Source organism: Sceloporus undulatus, chromosome 3 (assembly GCF_019175285.1).
Source record: "Sceloporus undulatus isolate JIND9_A2432 ecotype Alabama chromosome 3, SceUnd_v1.1, whole genome shotgun sequence".
NCBI classification, from domain to species: Eukaryota; Metazoa; Chordata; class Lepidosauria; order Squamata; family Phrynosomatidae; genus Sceloporus; species Sceloporus undulatus.
The window spans coordinates 176,189,065-176,212,530 of record NC_056524.1 but is presented as its reverse complement, the minus strand read 5'-3'; the positions used below and the strand labels follow the sequence as shown (position 1 = coordinate 176,212,530).

Here is a 23,466-nt window from a genome sequence, read left to right as displayed (position 1 = left end):
CTCTACCATCTGAACTAAGACCAGAAACAGAAAGTGTCAGGCCTATGACTAACATCTTCCATTTCTTTCTCCTGTTTGCCTGATGAAGAAGCTAGTGTCACTTCGAAAGCTTGCAACTGTGCATTTTGGTTGGCCCAATAAAGGTATAATTGTTTGGATGTTTATGTTTAAGTGCTAGCATTCCTCTTTCCCTGACATGATCTCTCTTGAATATATGTTATGGAAATGGTAATTGTGGGTCTCTACACATGGGGGGTGAGACGCTGCCCCTTTTTGTCCTGGATCAGTGCTGGGGCAACCGCACAGAGTGGCACCAATCTGGCCTTCGCAGAACACAAGAGGAATCTGCCCTAAGCAGTTTCTTCTTGCACCCTGGAAAGGGCATCATAGGTGTGCTGCCGCACCATGATGCCCTTTTGCGCTGCACCGTTTGGGCACTGTGCTGCCTCTGTGTCATCATGGTGCATGCCGTCTAGAAGGGTACATGCCAAAATGGTGCACAGGCGGTGCACTGAGGGCTTGGAGCATGTGGATGCTCAGCCCTCACCCTGCACACAGGCCAGCACAAAGTAGTTCTCTGTATAACACCCTAGTCTACTTGGCAGTGGACATCTTTACTGCTTCAGACAGCACAAATACATTGGTAAGTAATGATGCATTTCATTTTGAAAAGAGTATGTTACTTTAATTGATTTGTGGAGTGGGAACAAAAAGTCTTTGACAATGCTGGAAGCCCCCAGGAAATACTTCAGAATGGGGAAAACATCATATGGATTTCCAAAATAAATTTGATTTATGTAGGAAGATAACTGGGACTTCCAGAGATCCCCCTGCCCCATCTGTAGGTGCTCTCATATGCAGAATACATTTATTTCTATTGACAATTTAAACAAGCAGGAAGAAGCGACCCAAGTACGTTCTAGCCAGCACTGGATTGGGACTGCGCTGACCGCACAGCCCACTTTTACAGCAGGCTACAGCCCAACCCATGCCAGCAGAAGCTGGATTATCCCAGATCCTTTTTGTTCTGGCCCAAAGTAATGGAGTGCAGCTTTGTTGCAGGTTTGAGCTGCTTTAGAGGCGTGCATCATTTGAACGCCACACCTCCAAAGCAACCAGAAGCCACTTCATTTGGCCTATCTGTTTCAGGCCTGCATCTGTTTTAACTTTGGTAAGATGCCTTGAATCCCAGGGCTTGGGAAAAAGCAGGATATAAAACACCAATAACAACAGCAGGATTTAGGCTTATAGCTAATAAATGACTGGGAAATTAATTCAACTTCAAAGTAAGATTTGATCATAAGATTTGATCTTAAGCTGTTTGGCACATTTTTCAAGTTTGGATGAAATAGGAAACTAAGTTAATTGGGGCACCTTAGTTTGTTTAGCATATTATGATGTGGCTGTGTGCATGGCTAAAAAAGTAATTTATATTTTGGCTTATTAAGACAAAATACAGTTGTTCAAATACAGTCTGACACTAATGTTAGTGTCAGAGGGCCAGTTGAGATGAATTCAAGTGATCTGTTTACACAGTCCTCTCTTTTCAACACACCCTGGTTTGACAAATAGCAGTATGCAAGACTACATGTGCAAATGAACATATTTCTGAACTCCTCCCCCTCAGTCTCACACCAACATTACTATTGAGCAATACACACACACACACACACACACACACACAAGATTTTCCTCTCAAAAATGGGATAAATCCCCCACTTTCCCCTTCTGGATTAAAGCCTTGAGGCAATGAAAAGGGCCAGATTCACTCCCTATAATCCCACATGTCATTTGAGCAGCTCATTGTGAAAACTAGGTGAGACCTTTTTATTTGGCCTGTGTACATGCATCCAGAGACAAATTAAAGACAATTGCTGTTGTGTGGGAACTTAAAACTTTCATATTCCCTATTTGTATGGATCTCCCTGTGACACAGAAAGAAAACAAACCCCCTACTTTTGATTATCAGTGTGATCAACACAAAGAGAAGTATGAAAGCATAGCTAGTGAGTATAAATAGAACTTATCTTTTTGCAAATTAGATATTTAGAATGCTGCTGCATTAACATTAAATACATACTTGAAAAGCTCATTCCTCATTATAGCACGGTTTGTTTGAGGGTCAATTGCGTAGATCATAAGATCAGATTTCAAATAATCTTCTTCTGAGTAGCCATCTCCAAATCTGCGAGCACCAATGGATTCTACCACAACCTTTGCACCAGGAATCTGATCTTGAATATAGCGTTCCAAAATCCTGATAACAAAGCACAGCAAATACATATTTTGGGATATATTGGCATGTCTTTAGTTAGGCAAAAGGTTAGATCTCTTGGTGGTGTAAAAACACATAGGCCTTAAAACACTGCGGGTAAAAAAAGAGCTTCTTAAAACTTACAATTCCCCTGGAAAAGTGTAGCATCACAGGAACAGTTCTCAAGTACTGTACAACTGAACTATACTTCTTTGTATTTATGATAGCATTTGAGTTTTAAATGACTATGGGGAAATTGGAATGGTATTTTACAAATAAAACTGTTAGCATTATATAGTGAGTTTCACCTCTTCATAGAAAACTAATAAATTCTCACATACAAAATATGCCTGTCCTGAGATGCAATGGAATATTTCATAGGTACATGTAGAATGGACTAATAGAGCAGGTAGCAGTACATCTGAGAGACCTATGAAGTTAAAGTAAGCTTTACTCTACTGAGGAAAAATGAAGTGCTGAGCTGACAGTTTTATCATGGGACAATAAAAATAAGAAAAAGACTTGCTGTTAAACCAGAGACACTATATACAAACATTCAAACCACTGAAATATTGCCTAAATGTTGCTGCTAAAAGAATACACAACATAGGGGCATACAAACACAGCTCACAAACATTGGATCTAATGAATAAAATCTACTAATGGAAAGAGGCATACACAGTCAAATAATATCTGAGTAGGCATCTACATTCTTAGGACTCTTAAAAGGTATTCAGTATGAATACTTCCCAAAGATGGGCTTCTGTTAACCTCTTTTTTTTTGTCTCAGTTTATGGCATAATGTATTATTTCTTTTTCTCCAAACCACTCAATGGTTTCACCTCCATCTTGTTGCCTCTCCACCCCCCAGTTTCACCATGCATGTTACTCCATAGTTCCCCATTATAATTATACAAAATTAATGAAATATAAAACACTAACTACAGCTCTATCTCTTTCTCTCTATAGTTATATTCAAAGATTATTGTTATACTTATGGTTTTATAGGCCCTATACAAACGGGCCATTAAGCACATACTGGGTACGTGGTAGGGTTGCCTGGGAGCATCCTTTTCAGATGCTCTCTAACCCTAGGACGTACTCAGTATGTCAAAATGGTGGCACCCTGTCTACATGTATCAATCCTGATTAGTTTTGGGCCCAAATGCACATCTGTCCCTTTGCTGACTCTGCTACATAACAGCCCTTTACTAGGTACAGATGTTGCGCGTCTTCTATTTCCTGCAGACCCTAGTCCATTTATGAGCACAAAATGCCCCAACAGCCAGAAGCTTTTAGAAGTCTCTTATTTATTGGCTCCCCATAAGTCTAGTCAACTTGATGGCATATAACAACATACATCATTGAAAATATATTTTATATGCATTGCACAACTGCAATTTATTTGTATATGAAATAAATTCCTTACAACCTACACTGTATGGCCTGTTACAGACTGCCAAAATAAAGCTGCTTCGGGTCTTTTTGGAGTATGCTGTTTAAATGATGCATGCATCCTAAGAATCCGGAAGCTGCACCAAAAGCTGCACTGCAGTGTTTAGGAATGGAGTGTGGCTTTGGTGCGACCTCCGGACTCTTAGGACCCAGGCATCATTTAAATAGCATACCTGCAAAGAGACCCGAAGCAGCTTTATTTTGGCAATCTGTAACAGGTGAATGATTCATTTCCAGATCACTCATTTTGGCATACTTTGGTATACTTTGCTCTTGGTGATATCTTGATAAACTGAATTAAAAGATTTTCTTATTAAGCTAAGTACAAATATTTATAAACATTCCACTTAACTAAGCTTTAGGTACGCAGATTATTGTGTGATAGTTTCTCAGTTGTATCAATTTCAAGAAAGGATTATAATTCCATTTTTTCCCCTCACCAGTTCTATCCCATGTAACACATTATTCAATATTCAAATGTTATTGACTAGGAATAAATATGAGCACAAAATTGTCATAATCACTGTTAATCTAAGTGGTTTAATTATAATTAACTAATGATATGGAAATCAGGAACACAATGATGTGAGAATAGTTATTTGAAAATTTGAGGAACAGGTGTAATATTTAACATCTTAGTAATATAGCCTTCACAGATGGTTAATTTGTAAATATTTAAACTCAGAGTTAAATAAGCATTTCAAAGTTTGTTGTTCTCTCTTTTTCCCATTCTGTTTGTAATGCCATTAAAATGACATTTTGGTTAGAATTAGGGGTGTGTGAGAAACAAACTGCATCCATTTTTCCAAGTAATAATCCTTTTACTTGTATAAAACTGTCCACTGCATCAGTTTTCTGTTTTATCTTAGGTTAGGGTGTTCTACATTGTAGAAATAATGCAATTTGAATGACATTAAGTGCTTTTGCTCCATCCTATGGACTAGTGGGGATTTGTAGTTTACAAAGTCTTTAGGCTCCTCTGCCAAAAAGTGCTGGTTCCTCACAAAATTACAAATCCAAGGATTCTGTAGGATGGGGCCATGGCAATTATAGTGGTGTCAAACTGCATTATTTCTACAGTGTAAATGCATCTGCAGATTAGTTGAGTATGGAGACAGGACTTTCTCTATTGTGGTACCCAGACTGTGGCACTTTGTTTCTTGTTAACTTCCATCTCTCTCTTTCTCTCACTCCCTCTCTCCCCATATTCTCTCTCTTTCCCACTTCTTTTTGGAAACTGAGGGCTATATACATGGGTAGGATACCATGGCCAACTCGGTGGTATCTTGTATGTGGTTCCAGCCCATTCCTGTCTCCAGACTGGTGCAGTGATGGGTAAGTATTCCCACACCTACCTGCTTCTGCCCCATGGAGCCCCTGCTGTCACATAAACCTTATTTGCTACTGCGTCCCCTCTAAATGCCACTGCTGCAGCAGAAACAGATCACCTGGCTTCACCCACATGGCCAGGTGTGCCCTTCCAACATCACAGGCTGAGACTGGTGCTTTCAGAGGGAACACGTAGGTGGCAGGTAAGGGACATGCGGCCATGTGGTCTGCCAGCTGTTGTGGCGGAGTTTCTAGCAAACGTTGCCACAAATAGATGGTTTAAAAAAGAGGGTGCTAAGGTTCTTTTGGGCAAGGGTTGGGCCAAGCCACTTGATCAGCATCCCATCTGGCCAATCCCAGTCTGGGGCTACTGACTTGCATCATCCATACAGGACAATGCCAAGACAGGGGGAACACAGGCCTTTTTGCCCGTGCGTTCTGCCCTCAAGTGTGAAAGGGAATTCCCCTCCCGTTGCTTTGTCACTTTCCTGGTTTATATTGTTGTTTTCTACAGGACTGAGGCAACACATTATGTTTTTCTTGCCTTTTTTTAAAAAAATCTTATTTTACTCCTCTTGGAACTATGGCCAGGTTCTGTTTCATTGCTATTAAGAACATATGGAAATACATTTCTTTCCTAAGATGGCCTCTTAAATTGTTTCATTTTTGTGATGGTTTTAATTGTGTTTATTGCTTAAATTTTGGTTAGCCATCTCTCAGGATCCTTAGTTTTCAATGGTAAAGTTGGGTACTGTACAAATATAAGAAAGTAGTTTTCAGCAGCAAATAGTGGCTGCCAGTAGAGATGTACAGGGACTTCAATTCACTGAGTGAATTCAGCTTCACCAATGGGCTAGGCGTGCATGTGAATATGATTGTGCAAAATTTGCCACAGGGATACCTATCTCCATGGTAACAGTATAGACTAGATCTGACTCATCCAACAACAAGGCCATCACGATTTGTTCATTCTTGGAAAACCGAAAGCTCAGTGGGAGTATTAATGTTTCATTAGACTGAAATATGTTTTTTTTCCCTAGCACTGAAAACTGAAATTTACAGAGGGATTATTATAATAGACCCAACAAAGCCCTAACACTGTATATTGAGATTTGCTTCAAGATCTTCACAATGCTGGAGTCCCAGTAGAGGATCAGAGGCTGGGCATACGAATGTCGGGTAAGGATTTGAAGATAATAAATTTTCGTTTAAAAATAGGTTTGCAAAACCCCAAGAAATATCACAGTGTGTAGTGACACTGCAAACTGTAAAAGTCACAGACAGCTGTAAAATAACTTCTAAATGTTAAAACAATGGAAATATTAGGGATGTAAAGTGTATTGACAGTGTTTCTTGTCCTCAACACAAAGGGTACCTCAACAGAATGAGACTCTATCAAGAAAACAGTCAACTATCAGAAGAATTATTCAGTTTTCATTCTTAGCTCAACCACTAATCAGAATGGGGACAGCAGGCAGGAAATCAGAAGAATAGAATTGGGAAGGGCAGATATGAAAGAACGAATTAATATATTTAAGTGCAAAAATATCAAATTGAACAACAAAGCAAGGATAGTCCAAGCCATTGTATTTCCTATCACCATGTATGGATGTGATAGCTGGGCAGTGAAAAAAGCGAATAGAAAGAAAATCAACACATTTGAAATGTGATGCTGGAGAAGAGTGTTGAGAAATGTGAAGTTGAAGGCTTTCATGGCCGGCATCCATAGTTTTTTGTGGGTTTTTTGGGCTATGTGGCCATGTTCTAGAAGAGTTTCTTCCTGACGTTTCGCCAGTATCTGTGGCTGGCATCTTCAGAGAATGCTTGCCTGGAAAAAGTGGGTCTATATATACTGTGTGAGCCTGGGAATGAGGGAGTGATTTGCATGTGTATTGTTCTGTGCTGATGGCAGGCCTCAGGCTGGGAGGTTAATGCAAAAGAGGATTAGTGTCTGCTAATTGGTGATCATTATGTGCTGGGAAAGCCCCTGACTCTGAATGGTTTCCCATTTGCATTTGCTGAGTCATTTTGCTACTCCTCAGGACTGGTAGCCAAATTTTGTTCACTTTGAGGGTTTCTTCTTTCTGGTTGAAATTATCCAGATGTTTGTGGATTTCAATGGCTTCTATAAGTAAAAAAAAAAAAAAAAAAATTATGCCAAAAATTGACTCCAAAATCGCAGGTTGACTTATTTACGGGTCAATGTGGTAATCTTTGAGATTTTTCCATGCGGTGAGGAGAATAATTTCTTTCTCAGATGATTTTCAGACCTGCACTTACCGCGGGGTAGGTACTGCTAAAACGCTGCTAAAATGCTGCTAAAACTTTTATGAAGCATGTGTGTGTGTGACAGCCTGATGCACTTCCTAAATGTCAGGGAATCATCCCCTCGCCTCCAGCGTCCCTGAATCATTTGGGGAGCAGCAAATTCCTATGAACACAAAGTTTAAGCCAAACAGAAAGAGTTTTGGGTGATTGGTTGCAAACAGCATGCTGCCCATGCTACCTCTGTCTGGGAGTGAAGGCTGCAATGAATGCTGAAATGCTGAAGCAAAAAAGTCTTGTCACATGCACACATACCCACACTGAAGGAGTCTCCTAGTTTTACCCTCGACTTATCCATGGGTCATGGCAAAATCCATAATTTTGGCCCCAAAACGTGCCCTCAATTTATATGTGAGGTTGGTTTATAGTCGAATATATACAGTATGTTTTTGAGTTTTTTAAATAATATGATTGTAGCAGGAGTGAGGCGGGACCAAGGCTTGTGCAATAATGTCCTAGGTCTGTAATAATTGAGTACACTACTGTTTAACAGCATGGAATTTGGGTATTTCATCCCCACTGTCCCCTTGGCATTGTCCCCTTGGCTCACCAGGATTATGCAAAGTACTGCACTGACTGATGGAGATATAAACTTCAAGGTGGGGACACTGTCTAGAGACAGTTTGATATAACTAGCTTTGTGTACAACTAAGCTGTATTTGTTAGCCATTTGATTCTACATACATTCCCTATCTCTTCCCTCAAGTTTGCACTTTGCTGTTGAGGGACCCTGTAATTGCTCAGCACACAAAGCACAGTATATTTTGCATTACAGAAATTGCACCTTTATTGCTATTTCACTTGCTGCCTGGAATGTTAAACAAGCGCCTCGAATTAGTGGACTCTCCTGTGACATAATTAGTTATAAGTAGCAGTTTTCTCCTCCTATAATTGCACCATTTTGTGGCTCATTTATTATTATAAATTTTGTTTTTTTATTGTTCTGGAGGATGGATACTCCCCTAAAATCATTTGGTCTTAAATTTTGGTCCATTTCTGGTGAAAGACAGTCTGTTAGTCTTTGTACTGAGTGTTCTTTTTGAAACTGGCTGAATCTTTAACTCTGTGTGCATCAACACTGTAGAAATCATGCAGTTTGACACTACATGGTTCCATCCTACAGAATCCTAGGATTTGTAGTTTTGTGAGACACCAGAGAGAAAGCTAAATACCTTGTAAAACTACAAATCCCAGGATTCCATAGGATGGAGCTATGGCACTTAAAGTGAGTCAAACTGCATTATTTCTGCAGTGTAGATGCACTCTCTGTGAATGATCTGTATGTCTGTAATGTTACTCTTACTCTTGAGTGCTGTTCTGTACATCTTGAGTTTTAACTTTTCTTTGATTTTGCACATTGCTTTGAAAAATAGGTCCAATTATAATAATTATGATCAATTATGATAATGCCTTATGTATGTGGTGTAAAATCAATTGTGGCAAAGACATAGTTTCATTTCTTTAGTGGAGCCTTCTTAAGTCTATATTTTATACTAGCAGAACAAGAGCCAAAAAGAGATTCAAAAATTTGGCCACACTCCTGAAGCTACTGATCTATATTGGAAAAAAGGGGCAAAGTCATCACAGATGTTTTTGTAGTAAGTATTCTGAATAGTACATCTCTCAAAGATGCTGACCACAGTTTACCTTTCATGGGGACTAATTTATTGTTACTTTGCTGAAGAATGAATAAAATAGTTTTTGGCATAGAAATAACAAACAAAACCATAAAACCTTAAAGTAAGCATTATCAGGTTTAATTGGTTTTATCAGGTCTAATTGGATTAATGAAGATTTCACTTCATTAATCACTGAGGATCAGTTTCAATATGTGGGAACTGTAAGCTGAGAGCACTTTCCTTTAATGTTTGCTTGGCTTTCTTGGCTTGGAGCTGCTACTATAAGAAGGAAGCGGGGGTGAGGGGAATTGTGAAGATAGTTTTGAACAGAGTGGTACTTTTTTTCTTGCCCAAATTGTAATGAATCTTAGACTACATTCAGTCTCTCTAAAAGACATCCACAGTGTATTGAGTTTTTGTTATTTAAATATAATTATCTGTCTGAAAGATTTATCTTGCAAGGTCAGCAAGATTCTAAATGTTGAATCTCCTGATGCACTTGCTACTTTCTTTGATTTCCTTCTAAGTTCCTGGCATTAATTCCGATCACATCAGGGCCCTAGCATCATTGGGGTGTGTGTATGTGTTTCACTACAAACGTGTAACATCGACTCCTTTTCTGCATCAGCACCATAGCTCCTCCTGCTACAGTCTCACAAACCATGGGAAATGTTTCTTCTAGTTCCAAATGGTACATTTATGGCTACATTTAGAAATACTGGCTATATTTCTTCTTTTAAAAGGAAAAAATGCCAACCTTTGCCACTTTAATAATAACACCCAGCCTGAAAACCAAACAAGTTACTATTTTAATACTAACATCCAGCATCAAAGATATTTTCATGTCAAAGTCTTGAATTTTTTTCTTAATTTTTTTTTTTTACAGTGACTCAATATGGCCACAACCCTTAAGCCAATTAACTTTAAAATTTCTGGCTTTTTGGGGCTTCAAAAATAATGAATTAGCCCTCTTAACTAAATTTATTCTGCAGTTTCACATTCTATACACAAGACAGTTAGATGGCTTAACCATCCTTCTCCCATTAAAAAAAGTCTGGATTTTTATGTATGAAACTGGTTTGCTGAAACCTCTTTCAGTTTCTGCCACAGTCACTGGCTTTCTGCAGATCTTATGCTGGGGGAAAGGCAGGAGATAGTAAACAAACAAACAAACCTATACAGCAATTTACATTTCACTGAAAATTAGTGGAAGCTGTTTTGTGTAAATCTCTGTCTTCAATGTCCCCCTTTTGGTAAAAGTACTTAAGTGTTTGGCATTTGAACAACTTTAGGTGTTCTTGAAGAAAACGAATTATTTGGACCCATTTCAGCCTAGTTTCAGAACAGGCTATGTTACTGAAACAACCTTGGCTGCCCTGACTGATGACTTACTCTGGATAAAAGATAAGGGAGTGCTACCATGTTTATCTTCTTGAATTTGTCAGTGATCTTCAGTACCAGATCACAGTATCCTACTTGCCCATCTACGTCAGATTGAATTAGGAGGCAGTTTATAAAGGTGGCTCCACTTCTATCTATAGGGTGAATTCTAGAGAATGGCACTGAAGAACTCCTATCCAGCTTAGTCACTAATAAGCTGTGGAGTAACAAAGAGTTATGTCTTGTCTCACGCTGTTCAACATCTGTAATACAGATTCTATACAACAGTCACTAGGTGAGGCCATTAAGACCATGGGGGTTGAGTGCCATCAGCACACTGATATTACACAGTTCTATCTCATCTTATTGTGTTTAGCTAGGGCTGTGCTGATGTTGAGCCAGTGCCTTGATACTTCAATGGCCTGGATGAGGGTCATCTTTGAAGTTGAATCCTGATAAGAGGCTATGTGGATTGGGAGAACCAGTGTTGTATAGTGGTTTGAGTGTGGACAATGACTCTGGAGACTAGGGTTCAATTGGAGACCAGGGAACCCCACTTGATAGTCTTGGGCAGGTCACACTCTTTCAACCTCAGAGGGGGGCAAATTCCCACTGAACAGATCTTGCCAAGAAAACCCTGTGATAGGCTTGCCTTAGGGTCACAATAAGTCAGAAATTACTTGAAGGCATACAACAACAATGATACAGATTGGTGGTTTGGGGGTCCAGGGACTGGATATGTGATCTGCCCAGATTGGCTATTTTCCCCACTGACAGGCAACTGGGGTGTGTCTTTAGATCCATTCCTGACAGTGGAGGCCCCGGAAGATACTTTCTTTTTGAACAGCCTCATTAACCCAAGTACTGGTCCCTGATTTGTCTAATGCAATGCACTCTAGGCGAGACCGCTCTTGAAGATTACTTGAAAGCTTCAGTTGATCTAGAAATAAATTAGCCACAACAGCTATGCACTGATAACTTCATGGCTAGAATACTCTATGTGGGGCTTGCCCTTGAAGACGACTCAGAAGTTCCCAATAGCACAAAATCAGAAACTACACTGTAAACCAGAACATCATACATGGAGAACACTGTTCAAAAGCTAAAGTCAAGAAAGCTTCCTCGCTGAGCTAGAGTTTACATGGAGACCTTTTCTATACTCTTTGTACACGCTTCCCTCAGGTTAAATGGCTGGACAAAAAGCTGAGGTAGGCTATTGTGAATCATACAAACTCAGAAGACGCTCAGGACTAGGGTTGCCATAAGTCAGGACCTCCAAACCGGGACAAATGTAGGACAAAATTTTCAAATGTAGGACTTTTTTTTTTAAAAAATGGAGAGCACGTGAAAAAATTGGATGGTTTTTAAAAAAATGTTAATATAAATGCATGTTTCTTAGGCATGATCAAAGTAGAGGACTTTTGGGCATTATTCCTAGACAGATGGCACAAATGTACTTCTCTTTCTGGCCAAACCATCCCCCTCCCCATCCCAAAACACACTACAGCACATTTGGGCATTGAACATGGCTTTACTTAACATGGCAATCTCTTGCATATTTCAGAGGCTTATTACATAACCAAACTCTTTGGGTTTCACACTGAACATGGGTTCACATAGTTATGCATACTGAATATGTCAAGGTGGTTTAACAAGAAGTGATTTGCCCTTGGGTTCAACTGTACTTCTTAGAAGTGTGTACTTGGTCAAGGGACTTTGGTTTTTCTTCACTGCACATGAGTTTGTAAAAATCACCTCAGAGGCTTGCTGATATTAATACCACCACCACCACCATCATCATCACCAGTATCTATGGTGTTTATCAGATGAGCTCTTAAAGAGGTACTATTCCAGTGTGACTCCTCTAGCTGCCTCCTGTTGCATGCTGGGACTGGCAGTTTTAAGGAGGGGTATTTAGAATTCTCAGGCAGAGAAGTTCAACTCCTTAAAACTGCCAATCCCAGCATGCAACAGGAGGCTGCTAGAGGAGTCACACTGGAATAGTACCTCTTTAAGAGCATAGTGTGATAAACACCATTGTTAAAGCAAACCTGTGCAAATGGAATGGAAATCCTCCTCCTCCTCCTCCTCCTCTTCCTCTTCCTCCTCCTTCCTCCCTCCTCTTCTTCCTCTTCCTTTTTTTCCCCTCCCTTCTAATTCCTCTTCCTCCTCTTCCTCCTCTTCCTCCCCCCTCTTCTTCCTCCTCCTCCCTCCCTCCTCCTCCCTCCCTCCTCCTCCACCTTGGTGCACTCTCCCTCCACGCACTCCAGCGGCAGAGGCAGGCAGCCACCTCCGTCTCCTCCGCCTCCGCCTCCGCCTCTATAGCCCCGCGCGCAAGCAGGGGCGAGTGTGTGCTGCCGCCGGCTGGGGCCAAGGCAAGCGCCCAACACAGTCACGCAGAAGTGCGCGAGGCGGAGGCGGAAGAGGAGGTGGGTGGCTGCCTGTCTGCTGCCGGTGCGCGCGGACGGGGAGTGCGCCAAGGCAGGCGGGCACCTCCTCCTCCTCCTCTGCCTCCACCTGCCTTGGCGCGCTCCCCATCCGTGCGCACCGGCAGCAGGCAGGTAGCCACCCACCTCCTCTTCTGCCTCCGCCTTGTGCGCTTTTGCGCGACTGCGCTGGGCGCTTGCCTTGACCCCAGCCGGCGGCAGCACACACTCGCCCCTGTTTGCACGTGGGGCTATAGAGGCGGGGGAGGAGGAGGCGGAGGCAGAAGTGAACGGCCAGCCGACTGCATGAGCAGCCACGGCCATACACAGGGCGTGCGCGGGGGCAGAGGAGGCGGAGGAGAAGGAGGAGGTGGGTGGCCGCGGGTGGGGCAGTCCTGCTTGTGGTTGGAAACCGGACCGGGACCGGGCCAGGACCACCAAAAGCGGGATTGCCCCGCCTGCAGGAGGGATATGGTATCCCTACTCAGGACATATATTGTAATCAGACTTAAAGTCTGTCCTAGAGGTCTCTTCTAACTCTGGAAAGGGTTAACTAAGAATTGGCCTAATGAACCCAAATAGATGTGGAAATGAAATTAAAATGAGTTATCCAGGCTGCATCTACACTGCAGAATTAATGTAGCTGGACATTGCTTTAAATGCCATGGCTCAATGCTATGGATTTCTGGGATTTGTAGTTTTGTGAGAAATCTACCCTTTCTATGTCAGAGAGCTCTGGTGCCACAACAAACTACAAATCCCAGGATTCCATAGGATGGGGCCGTGACAGTTAAAGCGGTGTCAAACTATGTTAATTCTACAGTGTGGCAGCAGCCTTGGTTTCTCTCTAGTTTTTCTTTCCCTTTAATCAGCCTTCTTTTTCATATTATTGATTTTTCAGAGAAGTATATGATAAGCACACTTTTAATCATAAATACTTTCCAGTGTTTTGTCAATTTGTTTTATACCAAAGTTTGTTTATAGAATGAGAGTACACTCATTACCCTATCAGTTGATCCTTGTTCTGTTCCACAATGGTAGGAGGAACATTGGAGACAATTACTTGCATATCCAGTTGATTGACCACAGAGACCTGAAAATAGATAAGTAAAATGCATTTGAGGTTCCAAAGCATACATTCTAATCTCAGTATAAGAAACAAATAAATTTCTTGTGAGGTTATTCACCTCCACCTGTAACTATTCTTGACTGCAGCAGGAATGGGGAAACTCACCAAGCTGACACAGTTGGATCATGGTTGAATGGTTCCTGTGTTCTTGCATTCAAATTGATGGGATTTTAAAAAAGTTTAAATTTTGCTAGAGCACATCCCAATTTTGAGAAGGCACGATTTCATAATAAATACACTTGAGAGCAATTGTCACTGAATACATAGTTTGGGCCATGAAAATTATCAAGGCTATTTGTACAAAACACACTACAGAAATAATCCAGTTTGAGACTGCTTTAACTGCCCTGGCTCAATGATAGGGAATTCTGGGAACTGTAGTTTTGTAGGACATTTAGCCTTCTGTATCAGAGCACTCTGATACCACAATAAACTACAATTCCCAGGATTCCCTAGCACTGAGCCGTCTCTTAAGTGGTCTCAAACAGGATTATTTCTGCAGTGTGTTTTGGACCATTGTCCTATTTTTGAGACTAAAGTAGGCATTGTTTCCCTTCAAACCCTTTCTTCAAGAAAGCAAAGACATCCTGTAACATAGCAAGGTCAGCAATCTGAAAATCTCTGTTTGCATTTTGTTCTTCCAAAGCAAGCACAGTGAGGGTTCATTCTCATGTTTATTGAAAGAGTAATCAAAATATGTGTTTTCTTCTTCCCAAAGACAGCATGACATAATTGGCAAAAATAAAGTGAAGTAGGGATTGTAACTTGAATGAATGTGGCAATGTACACGGGAATGAGATTGCAAAAAGAGAACATTTTTGATTTCCTCTGTTACACAGAGAATTGCTTTTTTCGGCTGGCATGAATATGACAGAGAAGCATTCACATTGCTGAGTGGAGAGAGAAATTATTCTCTCTACAGTTGAGGAAGTTTAGAACAGTGTCCAGGCTATGAAAAGAGCATTTACTTCAAATTCCAAACTGGCATGGTCTTGATAAAATCAGAATTTTCTGTTTAATGTTTTCAGAATCCATAAATCAATTATAGCAAATATTATGTCTTTTTTTTTTTTTTGGCAGATCCATCCAACATGTTTTTAAAAAAAAAATTGGGAAAGTAAAAAACATCTACGCCCCTGTCCTCAAAACACAACAAACGTAGACATTTTTTCTGTCAGACAAAGGATGAAGAATTGAGATGACAAATTAAATGTGAGACATACCAGAATTCTGACATTGTTTTATAATATCATTGCCTTCAAAAGTTTGGCATAGACAGCTTTGAGTGAGTCCACCTTTACTTCAACTGAAAACAATAAATGCTATCAGATGGAGGCCCAATGCAATATATTGGCAAGAATTTTAGATTTAGGGTTCTGAGTTCAAATGTAACCTCGCATAGGACTTTATCAGACAGCAATTGCGCAATCGGGGGTTTAAACACAACAAATCACATGGATTTCCTCATGAATGATTTGTTGCTGTTTATTGCCCATTTATTTCCACAATAATGTCACTTTAATGACGATGTGTGTGAAGATTTTAATTGTGACTGCGCTATTTTCATGTGATTTTTGCTGTTTAAATCCCTGATTTTTCCCATGTGATACAGTCCTTAGTTGGGTCAATTTTCTTGAAATATAACATAAATTATGTCTGTGTACTTGGCTTAGTGGTTAAGATGCCAATTCTGATGATTGGAAGATTGGAAGGTTGGCAGTTCGAGGCCTGAACGCTGCATGATGGAGTGAGCTGTCACTAGTCCCAGCTTCTGCCAACCTATCAGTTCAAAAGCATACAAATGCAAGTAGATAAATAGGTACCATTTCTTACTGGGAAGGTAACAGTCATGCTGGCCATATGACCACCAGAGCAGTCCTCAAACAACACTGGCTCTTCGGCTTAGAAACAGAGATGAGCACTGCCCCCTACAGTTGGTTATGACTAGATGTTCATGCCAAGGGACTACCTTTACCTTTACCTTACTTGCACAAATAAGATGTTAATTTGACTAAACATAAAATAAACTAAGAAAATCTTCCTGATCAAAAGCTACACATCTCCCTTTTCATTAGAGCTGCAAAGGAAGTGATGGTGATAACTCAGGTGAATGCAAATAGTACATCATTTGCTTGACTGGGGTTGGGAACCTAAAGTGATGTATGTCGGCCTAATTTACTGTTTTAGTTTGCTCATAAATAATATCTATAAAACAAAAAGGAAATAACAATATATATATTTTAATCAACTGGGGAAAACTGATTATGACAATGCTACACTCTTATTACTTTCGTAGTAGTTTGCTGCCAATCATGCTTTCCCTTTTTTGACTCTTGAGGAATAAAGAATAGCATGGGAATGATTCAGTTGAAGGTAATAACTTTTAGGATGACCCCATTGTGGATGCACAATGAAGATAAAACGGTCGCCCGCTAGCCGGGCTGACCGTTTTGCCACTAGAGGTGGCAAAAACTACAAGCCCCAGTATGCACTGGCTCCCTATTGGTGCGCGGGGCGGAAGGGGCTCTGGGAGTCGGGCTCAGTGGTGCGGAGCTTCCGGTCCTCCAGGGCAGCCCATTGGTTGGAATGCCTTGGAGGAGGAGTTCCGCAGCACACATTGTGGGGGCGGGGCTTAGGCTTATATAAGGCCGTGCTGCAGGCCCCATCCCCCAGTCGGCGCTTGGCTTTGCATGGTGCGGAGCCAAGCTAGGAAGGGAGGAAGACAGGAGCAGCTTCCCCTGCCCACCCACCGCTGTTTTGTGGGTTTTTTGTCACAACTTGGGGCGGCAGCATAGGCCAGGATCTGCACAGTGTGGTACCAGGGCTATGGAGCTCTGGTTGGGAGTCAATAGGTACCCGGGGGCGAATAGGGCAGGCGTATGGCCATTGCAGGGGCCATAATGCGAGAGCGCCTCCCGGTGACTAGGGGCTTAGTGAATATGTCAACGCATGGCATGTTTTGCGGTCAAGTTGTGTTCCTTAGCCCCAGGGTCCCCAAGCGCCTGGTGGGTGCCAGGTTTTTTGATAATCAGACAAACGTGGGGTTGTTTGATTTCGCAGATCCTGACCTCATGCTTGGTGCCAACCCTTACCAATTGCTTGCTAATAAAGTTGTGGCCTTTCTTCCAAACTTGTTGTTATGTGTGGTTATTTGCAGCAGCAACTGAGGCAAATTACAGAAATAGTGAGTCTTATGCTCTGTCTGGGGTTATGTGTGTGCTCTTCCATCCTGTGGGCACTGCTTAATTCAACATGAATGCTGAAAGGAGATGTGACACGGCATTCAGAGGAAGAGACTGAGACAAGCTTTGGGACAACTGAACTTTCTGTTTATATCAGAGAACATGGAAGAGAAAAGGGAGATCTCCATTAAGACTTCTTTAAACCTGAACTCAGTCTTCAGGAATTCACACATGTAGAGTTGGGGAAGTTGGTATGATGGTGTGTGTCCCACTTTAGGTAGGCTGGCTGCCAGGGGGTTAGCCTGTTGTTGTTATTCTTGTTCGAGCCCTGGTGGCGCAGTGGTGAAATGTCTGTACTGCAGCCATTCACTCAAAAACCACAAGGTTGCGAGTTCAAGACCAGCAAAGGGCTCAAGCTCGACTCATGCTTGCATCCTTCCGAGGTCGCTAAAATGAGTACCCAGACTGTTGGGGGCAAATTAGCTTACTTGCTAATTAGCTTACTTGCTGTTCACTGCTATGATCTTTGGAATAGCGGTATATAAATAAAACAAATTATTAATTATTATTATTGTTATGTATCTCCAAATCACTTTTTACATATGGTAACCTTAAGATGATTCTATCCTAGGGTTTTATTGGCAAGTTTCTTCAGAGGGGATTTGCCATAGCCATCATCTCAGGCTGAGAGTGTGATTTGTCCAAGGTCTGAGTGGTGAATCAAGCCCTAATCTCCAGAACTGTAGCCCAGCACTCAATTCACTATATGTACCATGCTGTTTCTAGCTCTTTGCAACATGGTAAACATATTTGGTGCCTGTGAATACACCAGCCATGGCTATACTGACAGTTTCTAGTGACTGATAAGCCTCCCATTTTTGCAGTCATAGGCAGCAGAGGCTGCTGATGCATCACTGTATATAGCCATGGAAGCTGTGCTTACTCTCATTACTCACAACTTCCTAAAGCAACTGCATCAGAAAATCCACCTAATGTAATCCAAAACACATGAGACTCCAGTAAATAACGGTGAGAAGAAAAGAAATAGTCTTAACAAATGACTCCTCCTGCAACAAGAATACATACAAATTGCACATAACTGTACTTACAAGTACATCTGATTTATTGCTCAGTCCTTTTCCATAGTTGTCAGTGGCAATGACCTGAAACTTGAAATAAGATCGTCGCATATTTTTGAAGAGCATTGCAGTTTTGATAAGCCCTGTATATGGTTCAATGACAAAGCCTTCCTTGCCATCCTTGATTGGAGGAATGATGAGCCTGTACTGCATCGCACTGTAGTTGCCAGTGTCTTTATCATTAGCCTGATAAATAAAAATAATAAGATGAAACAGAAAGATTACTAAGATAATCATGCTATTAAAAACATACACTTTGATCTTTTTAATCGGTTTAGTAGCAAGTGCCATGAACATTATAACAATAAATGCAACTTTACACTATATATGAAACATCTGATAATGTTTTTCTTAGTAGTATCATGACTTCCAATGGAAAATAGGCCATCAAAAATAGCCTCAAGTGGAAAACTGCAAAGTGTATGGTAGCAATTTCAATTAAGAACGTTCTCTAGAGCACATATTTTAAAACTGAGGGACAACTTTCCCTTGTACTTATGAACCTATGCAGTTACGCAGCCAAAAGTAAGAATTTTGAGTCCCACTGATTTTCACAGAAGAGATGAGCAATAGTTTAAGTTAAAATTAATACAGTATAAATATGTTAACTTTGGCTAACTTATTAGCACGGATCTTGTGGATCTTTTGCATCTTTCTAAAAATATTTTAATAAATTAGTTATTAAATAATAATAATTTGCTTTATTTATATACCGCTATTCCAAAGATCATAGGGGTGAACAGCAAGTAAGCTAATTAGCAAGTAAGCTAATTTGCCCCCAACAGTCTGGGTACTCATTTAAACAAGTTTGTTGTCACATATTATTTTTCTAAGCTCCATGATAAAGCTGACACGAAAAATACTGTTCACTCATGTACAAGGCATTTGGAAAGCGTAGGCTGGCACCAAGAATGCTTAAGGAGTCAAACTTTCATTTCTTATATGAATTGTGCAGATCCTCACTTCCTGGACCGATATACAAATATGAATAAAGTTAATCTTTGGCTTTTGAACTCCAGAGTTTGGAATGCAGTTTTTTATTCCACAATACAGTGAGTACCAAATGAACATAAAATGTTTACTTTAGGGAAAAGATATGCTTGGATATGTATCTTTTGAGAGAAAATATATTTAAAATATGTATTTTATAAGAAAATAAATTCAAATGCATATTAAATTCCTTAATCTAGTATGAAATTTCACACATTTTGCAGATGAATGTGGAAAGAGTATGTATAAATGTATAAATAACCACATGCTAAATTAACATAAAATAGATTGATGCATCCATCTTTAGTTATCAGTTAAGTTTTAAAGGTTTCAGTATTAGCATGTATATGTTTGAATTTCCTCATGTTTTCTCAGTTATCATCTATTCAAAGATCTTTAAACTTAAGTTATAGGTGTTTATGTGTGTGCGCATGTGAGTGAGCACGCATACACACACATGCAGACACAGACATGTGTGTTTGTGTATCACATTCAATTGTTTCAGGGCCACCAGAGAAACTCTGTCACCTGCCCATGACAAAACATGGCCAAATCCTTCTAAAAAAAAAAGGCATGTATGTAAATTATGCCTATTATTTGTTCTGAAGGTAAATACTTTTGTCATTCATTAGAGGAAGATATATGATGCCTCAAGGGCTGTGATATGACTGTCAATGAAAAGAAAGAACTGTAGTTAATCTTAATGGCAGTATATCTTTCCTTTTGTTTATCTGGCAAATATAAATATACAGTTATCACAATTCTTTTATGAACAAAGTAGTATATGACCTCTGTGCAACTGTCACACTCAGCCCTGTAATAAGTAGATGTAACTTTACATTTGTGGATGCAAATTTACAATTAGGTTGAGGCAAGTGACAAACAAGGGGTTTAAAAATTTAGAATGGGCAGGTAACATATATTAAAATATAAGCCATATTTCATCTTAATGTTCATATTCATGCATGTAAAAGGAAATCCATCACATCACATCCTGCTATTCCCAATGATTCCCTATGGAACTCAAGAGACCAGAAACACAATTGCAATGTAAATTGAGACCTGCCCATAAATGTTTTAAACAGACTCACATTGTGATTTGTTTGACATAAGAAGGAACAGTTTATACTCCCCTTGAAGTATATATATACACACACACACACACACACGCATGCTGTGGGTTGGTAAAGAGAAGGCAAAGAGTGCACATGAGTCTAAGGCACATCTCAGTGTAATAAATAGGCTAACTATCCTTCAGGAACACAAGCCTCCAGCAGATTCAGAAAAGCTTTATTCAGCAAGCAGAACTGATCACAGCACACAAATGTTGTTAGGACAGAAACTTTTTTCCACTCACCCAGTATACTTAGAGTCTAAACAATTCAACCATCACAAAAGCCTTCATCCCATTTGTCAGCAACTCAAAACATACTATAGTTTTTGTGTTTTTTTAAGGCTATGTGTCTAGAAGAGTTTATTCCAGATGTTTCTCCAGCATCTGTGGCTGGCATCTTCAAAGCATTCTCTGAAGATGCCAGCCACAGATGCTGGTGAAATGTCAGGAATAAACTCTTCTAGAACATGGCCACATAGCTCAAAAAACACACAAAAAAACTATGGATGCCGGCCATGAAAACCTTTGACTTCACATTCAGAACATACTGTCTTCCCAGGTCCTACCTCTCCTTCTTTTCCCCATACCTAGCTACACTTTCCCACCAGAACAGTGTCTATGGCATGGTACATACTGCCATAAAGCAGTGTACCCAAGCCAATTCTAGGGTTAGGGACTGCGCGGCAACCGCACGGTCCCTAACCCTAGAATGTATGGGTGGCGTAACAATGGCGATGCCTGTGTACATAGGTACCGCTACTGTTATGTAAGCGCCGCGTGGCATCTGCATGTTGCCGCCTGGCTCTTACATAATGAGTGCACCAGTGACACACTTGTTACGCTGCCCCTGCGGCTTAAAAAGAACCGCTTTTCTCGGGTTCTTTTTCCTCCACAGGGAAGCTGCATGGTTTGGTGGATGCAGCTTCCCTCCGAAGGAAAAAAGGCTGCCGGCAGGCCGTCCTTTTCACTCAGCCTGTTCCAGGCCATACAGTACTTCCTTCCCACACATCCACTCATTCTACCAGTTTTTTTCTAGCATCACCATCATGATAATATACCTCATCATCCCACACATATGTTCAACAATGAAAAATGGCTGTACCATGATCCTGACACTCAGCTCAGTGATGTAAGTGGAAAATATGTTTTGCTGTTATGGCTCAAATGAGAGAGGAAAGACACTCTGTATCTTGGTACGTTGCCGCCTGACGCTTACGTAGCGAGTACCCAAAGCTGGCAATCTTTGGGTACACAAAGCTGGCAATCTTTTACCCATTTACATGATTTAGGCTTAACAACTTTCCTAGATTTAAGCACATTAAAATAGTTAGTGACTGGAATCAAAGGCTGCAGTGCAAAGCATCATGTGGCACTCTCTTCAAAAGTGGTTCCTGACACTACTCAACAAGTTGCTTTAAACCTTCACTGAACCTCTCCCGCAGTGTGAGGAGCTTTGGGTAGAAAAATAAACAAACATAAAGTGTGTGACAGTCTGCCACTTATATGGAATTGCAGCCATTGTCATTAAATTAATTGGTAATTATCTCTTGAAGATATGGCATCTTTAACCAAGTGCTCCAAATAATGAAAATTGATCTATTAACATTGTTTGCATAAGCACACAATTAATCTGTCCCCAATCACCAGACTGTCAGGATCAAACAGAAGTGGACTGTATCATATCATAGATGGAAATATGTCTGATTTTTTTTTCTTTTAACAATGTGCGCGCGCGCGCGCACACACACACACACTCAACCACTACATATTCTGAAACTGAGATCTAAACCACACTGAAAATAAAATCAGTTTGTGCTTTATATATGTTTAAAGGCAGCCCCCAGAGGGACAGGCAGGCCTGAAGGGAGAACTCTTGCACCGAAAGGGTTTTTTCTCTCTCTTTCTTGTCTCATTGTCTGTCTCTCTGAGTAGGTCTGTGTGTGAGTAGCTTGATGGGTGGGGAAAAAAGATACTGTATGAGGAAAGAGACGAAGAAGGAGAAGCTTGATTTTGTGTGATCAGGAATTGATAATAAAGCATCTGTTGTTTTCCTAAACAGTGTTCTTTGGAAAATACATGCATCACTGAGCTGCTGGAGTGGACCACATAGTTATAATACATTCAATGAGATCTGTGAGTGATCTATTGAAGCATAACTACATGCAGATGAATATTCAAGGTAAGGGTTAGTGCTAATAAATGGTACTAATTGATTAGCTTGAAGTGAATTTATATTGCATAGGGAAGAGGCAGGACGAAGGAATGAATGATTCTGCAGCTCATTTTCTTAACCATTATGCAAAAGGATATGGTAGCAAAGGGATGTTGTTGTTGTAACAGCTTTGAGACTAAGAGGAAGAAAAAAGATGGTAGCATAAGCTTTGATAGCCTTCTGCCTACTTTCTCAAGCTTATGCTACCAACTCAGCTAGTCTTAAAGCTGCTACAATACAGCTTTGCACACTGATCTAGACTAACACAACTACATATTTATTAATCACTGTTAAGAACTTTAAGTTTTACATGCACTGGATAAAGTAGGGATAAAAGTGCCCAACTGGAGTCTTTGTGTAATTTCCTTTATGCTATTGGTGTTGTATGCTCACAACCACTTGTGAATCACTTTGCCATGATGCAACCCTATGTGGCTGAAAGCTCATCCATGGTTACTTGAAGGCATGATCTTTAATGAAGCAAATGTAAAGACAGACCAAGTTTCGCTCCAATCATGGTAGATAACAGTTTCCAACAGCATACCTTCTTAATAATGTATGGACTACCAGAATATTCTTTTTTAAAAAAATGCAATAATGACACCACAATTGGATGAAACAGAACACAGATATAAGGCCTTGGTATGGGTTGCATCATAACAGAAATATAGTTGGTCTCTGGAGCATGGAGTCTGAAAGGAGAAAATGCTGTAATATAACATTCTCAGATATTATTATTTTTTAAAATATAATATCGTGATGTGTTTCTTAGGTTCTCTCCTTGGTAGACTGCAATTGATTGAGCACTTGTTATATGTGTAGAATACTTCATCTTTATTGATGCATAAGACTCCTGTAAAAAAAAATCCTTAGGAATCTGTAGTAGGCAGACAATTTATCATGTTAGTAACA

General features: G+C 40.4%; 1 protein-coding gene across 2 annotated transcripts in view; it reads right to left on the bottom strand.

The window, feature by feature from the left end:
* PCDH15 (protocadherin related 15) overlaps positions 1-23,466 on the bottom strand; it is a 648,893-nt gene that overhangs the window by 47,658 nt on the left and 577,769 nt on the right. For both annotated transcript variants that reach the window (XM_042459844.1, XM_042459843.1), the window contains 3 exons: positions 18,209-18,424; positions 13,793-13,881; positions 2,081-2,257 (listed from right to left, as the gene is read on the bottom strand). In XM_042459844.1, the coding sequence (XP_042315778.1) occupies positions 2,081-2,257; positions 13,793-13,881; positions 18,209-18,424 (482 nt within the window). The remainder of the gene's footprint in view (positions 1-2,080; positions 2,258-13,792; positions 13,882-18,208; positions 18,425-23,466) is intronic.